The 3,343-nt window shown below is 57.4% G+C and overlaps 1 gene segment (V, D, J or C); it reads left to right on the forward strand.

Moving 5' to 3' along the window:
- Positions 1–688: 688 nt before the first annotated feature.
- Positions 689–2,631, forward strand: LOC142430564 (immunoglobulin gamma-1 heavy chain-like). The segment is given in 5 exon segments: positions 689–740; positions 1,101–1,391; positions 1,744–1,782; positions 1,891–2,220; positions 2,303–2,631. Coding segments are annotated over 5 exon segments (1,041 nt in total).
- Positions 2,632–3,343: the final 712 nt, after the last annotated feature.

The raw sequence follows: 3,343 nt of genomic DNA on the forward strand, positions 1-3,343 counted from the left end.
GCACCACTGAGGAGGTTCCTGGGCAGGGAAAGCCTAAGGCCTGGGTGATGCTGTGGAGGGTGGGGGGAGAGGCAGCCCAGTTTTTGCACACTGGGTCACTCTGGGCCTCAGCTGGTGGCCTGGGAGCCAGGAGAGCTGAGGAGGGGACGGGCTCCTGGCCTGACTCTAGGTCTGGTGGAGCAAGGCAGAGCAAGTGAAGACTGGGTCTCCTGAGGATCTACAAGGACAGGGGCCAGGGAGGAGAGGAAGGCCACAGTGGGCCTCACTGGGCACAAGAACAAGGCAAAGAGAAGCAAGGAGCTCAAGATTCAGAGAACCAGGAGACCAATAGCGCTGGTGCTCTAGCTGGGTCTGTGGAGGTCAGTGAAGGGGCACAGGCTTCCATGCCAGGAGGGCAGGGAGGGAGCCGGCCAGCAGGATCTGCCCTGACACTGGCCCTGTGAAAGCTTCCCTGCAGTTGGGTGAACAGAGGAGGGGGGACTCAAGGAGACCCAGCCTGGGGTAATCAAGAGCAGGGGCCCAATATGCTCCGGGAAGAGAGGGCAGGACCGGGATCAAGGCAGAAACCACAATCAGAGCTAGCACACCCCAAAAGAGGGCCTGGCTGGGGGAGCAGTGGTCATTGGCATGGGGATGACAAAGAAGGTGACTAGAGCAGAGATGGTGTCCAGGGAGTTTACCAGACCTGATGTGGCATCTGGCAAGAATAGAAACGGGCCACTCATGTCTGACGCTGGCAGGTGAGCAGAGTGGGAGGGACCCTAGGGGCTGGGAAACCCCCAGAAAGAGCCAGGCCCGGTGACTCCTGGAGAGCTGGCCAGGGGGGCCAAGCTGAGCCCGAGGCCCCGGATATGAAGTGAACCAGATCCAATAGAGGTGATCCTGGAACGGGTAACTCCAGAGATACTCCAGTGTGGGCCCATCATTGGGTTTGTGGGGTGGGGGCCCTAAGGTGGGATTGGGCAGCTGCGCAGGTGTAATCTTCCATTGTGACCATCAGGTGGGCACCATTGGTGCCCATCAGCACAGATGTAGGGCCTCATGGGAAGGCTGACCAACTTGGTGGAAGCACACAGTCACGTGGGACCCCTCTCTTGCAGACAGCCCCAAAGCACCATCGGTCTATCCCCTGACACCCAAATCCAGAGATGCTTCTGACTCCACGGTGACCTTGGGCTGCATGGTCAAGGATTTCTTCCCGGAGCTGGTGGCAGTGTCCTGGCCCTCTGTCCCCCAGGCTGATGTGCACACCTTCGCACCCATGCGGCACTCGTCTGGCCACTTCTCCCTCATCAGCATGGTCACCATGCCCTCCAGCAGCTGGCCCAGCCAGGATTATGCCTGCAGCATCACCCACATGCCCAGCAAGACCAAAGTGGACAAGAAGATCGGTGAGCCTTGGGCAGGGGCACAATGAGGGACCTCAAACCAAATCCACAGCTGATAAGCTAAGGGTCTTCCTGAGGCCCTGGACATACCCTGGGGTGCAGGGCAGGCTGGTGATCCCTGCCGGTCTTCCCCACCTAAAGAGCTACAGCTGTGTGCCCTCCCTGGTGTCCCCATGCCAGACCTAAGGCAGGTATAGGCTGAAGACCTGAAGACCAGCCCCAGGGATGAGTAAGGTGGTGGATCTGAGAGTTTCAGAGAAGAACTGGCCTTGACCCCCACCCACATCAGCACTGGTCTCCTCTGCATAAAGGTCACCCCCCTGCCCCACTCTGTCTGCTCTCTCCCCAGTGCCAGATGTCACCTCGAGATCAACCACTGAGTGCAGATGCCCAGGTAATGTGAGCACAACCTTTGTAAGAGAGCCCCTGGGGAATGACAAGCCCTGTACACCCCCTCCCCAGAGCCCCCCACCCTGTCACTCATCTCAGCTCTGTTCAGCAGCTCCTGAAAATCTGGGAGGACCTTCCATCTTCATCTTCCCACCCAAGCCCAAGGACACTCTCATGATGTCCCGAAACCCGGAGGTGACCTGTCTGGTGTTGGACGTGGGTCAGGATGACCCCGAAGTCCAGTTCAGCTGGTTCGTCGATGGCACAGAGGTGCACACAGCCAAGGATGGGCCGCAGGAGGAGCAGAACAATGGCACCTCCCGCGTGGCCAGCGTGCTCCCCATCCTGCACCAGGACTGGCTCTCGGGCAAGGAGTTCAAGTGCATTGTCAACAACGGGGCTCTTCCTGCCCCTGCTGTAAGGACTGTCTCCAAGGCCAAGGGTGAGACAGCAAGTCCTAGGGCAGAGGGCATGGGCTGCCCCCATCTCTATTATGCCTTTAACACCTCCCCTTCCCCCCACAGGGCAGCCTCAGGCACCTCAAGTGCACACCATGGCCCCAGTCATCCTTGAGAAGGACAAGAACATGGTCAGCCTCGTCTGCATGGTGAGGGGATTCTACCCCGAGGAGATCAATGTGGAGTGGAAGAGCAATGAGCAGCCTGAGCCCCAGGCCAACTACGTGAACACACCTCCCCAGGCCGAGTCAGACGGGACCTTCTTCTTGTACAGTAAACTGATGGTGCCCACTAACATCTGGGATGAAGGATCAATTTTCCACTGTGTGGTGATGCATGAGGCCCTGCACAACCACTACACCCAGAAGGCAGTCGCTCGGTCCCCGGGTAAATGAGTGTGGGTTTGCTGGTCCCTTCGCTTCCTGAGGTCTCAAGTACACATGAACCTCCATGTAAATACACCCCCACCAAGAGATTCACCTTGAAAATAAAGCAACCAGCTCAGCGCTGGGGTCCTGCGAGACTGGCATGGTTCTTTCTGAGGTCCATGGGAGCCAGGTTCTGTCAGACTACATGCTCAGGCAGGGACTGAGGCAAGCCAGTGTTTCCCCAGCTCAGGATCCCCTACCAACTAGCAGTGGACCATGGTGGCTCTGTGTCACATGGAGCTCCTGCTGTCCCAGGGCATCTCTGAAACCAGATCACTGCACACATGCACACAGCTGGTTGTCTGTTTGAGGCAGAGAGGGCACTGAGCAGGTTCCTCCATGACCCCTGAGCTCTGAGCCATGGAAAAGAAGCCCCTCCTGCTAGATGGCACTCTGGCACCCTCAGGTCACCACCACTCACACACCACACACATGACAGCAATCACATGCTCACCAGTGCAACACCCACACAAGCAAACATCCAGACATACGGGTCCAGATTCACACTAGCATAAATGCATGCATACGCAGAGAGATAGACATGCACGATCTCACACACACACCTGAATATATGCAGAAGCACATGCAAAAGCCCACATGGGAACACATGTTCACACACATAAATGGGCACACAGGCACTCACAGTCATGCACACACATGTACATACACACACAAGTAT

The sequence above is a fragment of the Tenrec ecaudatus genome, chromosome 17 (assembly GCF_050624435.1).
Source record: "Tenrec ecaudatus isolate mTenEca1 chromosome 17, mTenEca1.hap1, whole genome shotgun sequence".
Classification (NCBI taxonomy): Eukaryota; Metazoa; Chordata; class Mammalia; order Afrosoricida; family Tenrecidae; genus Tenrec; species Tenrec ecaudatus.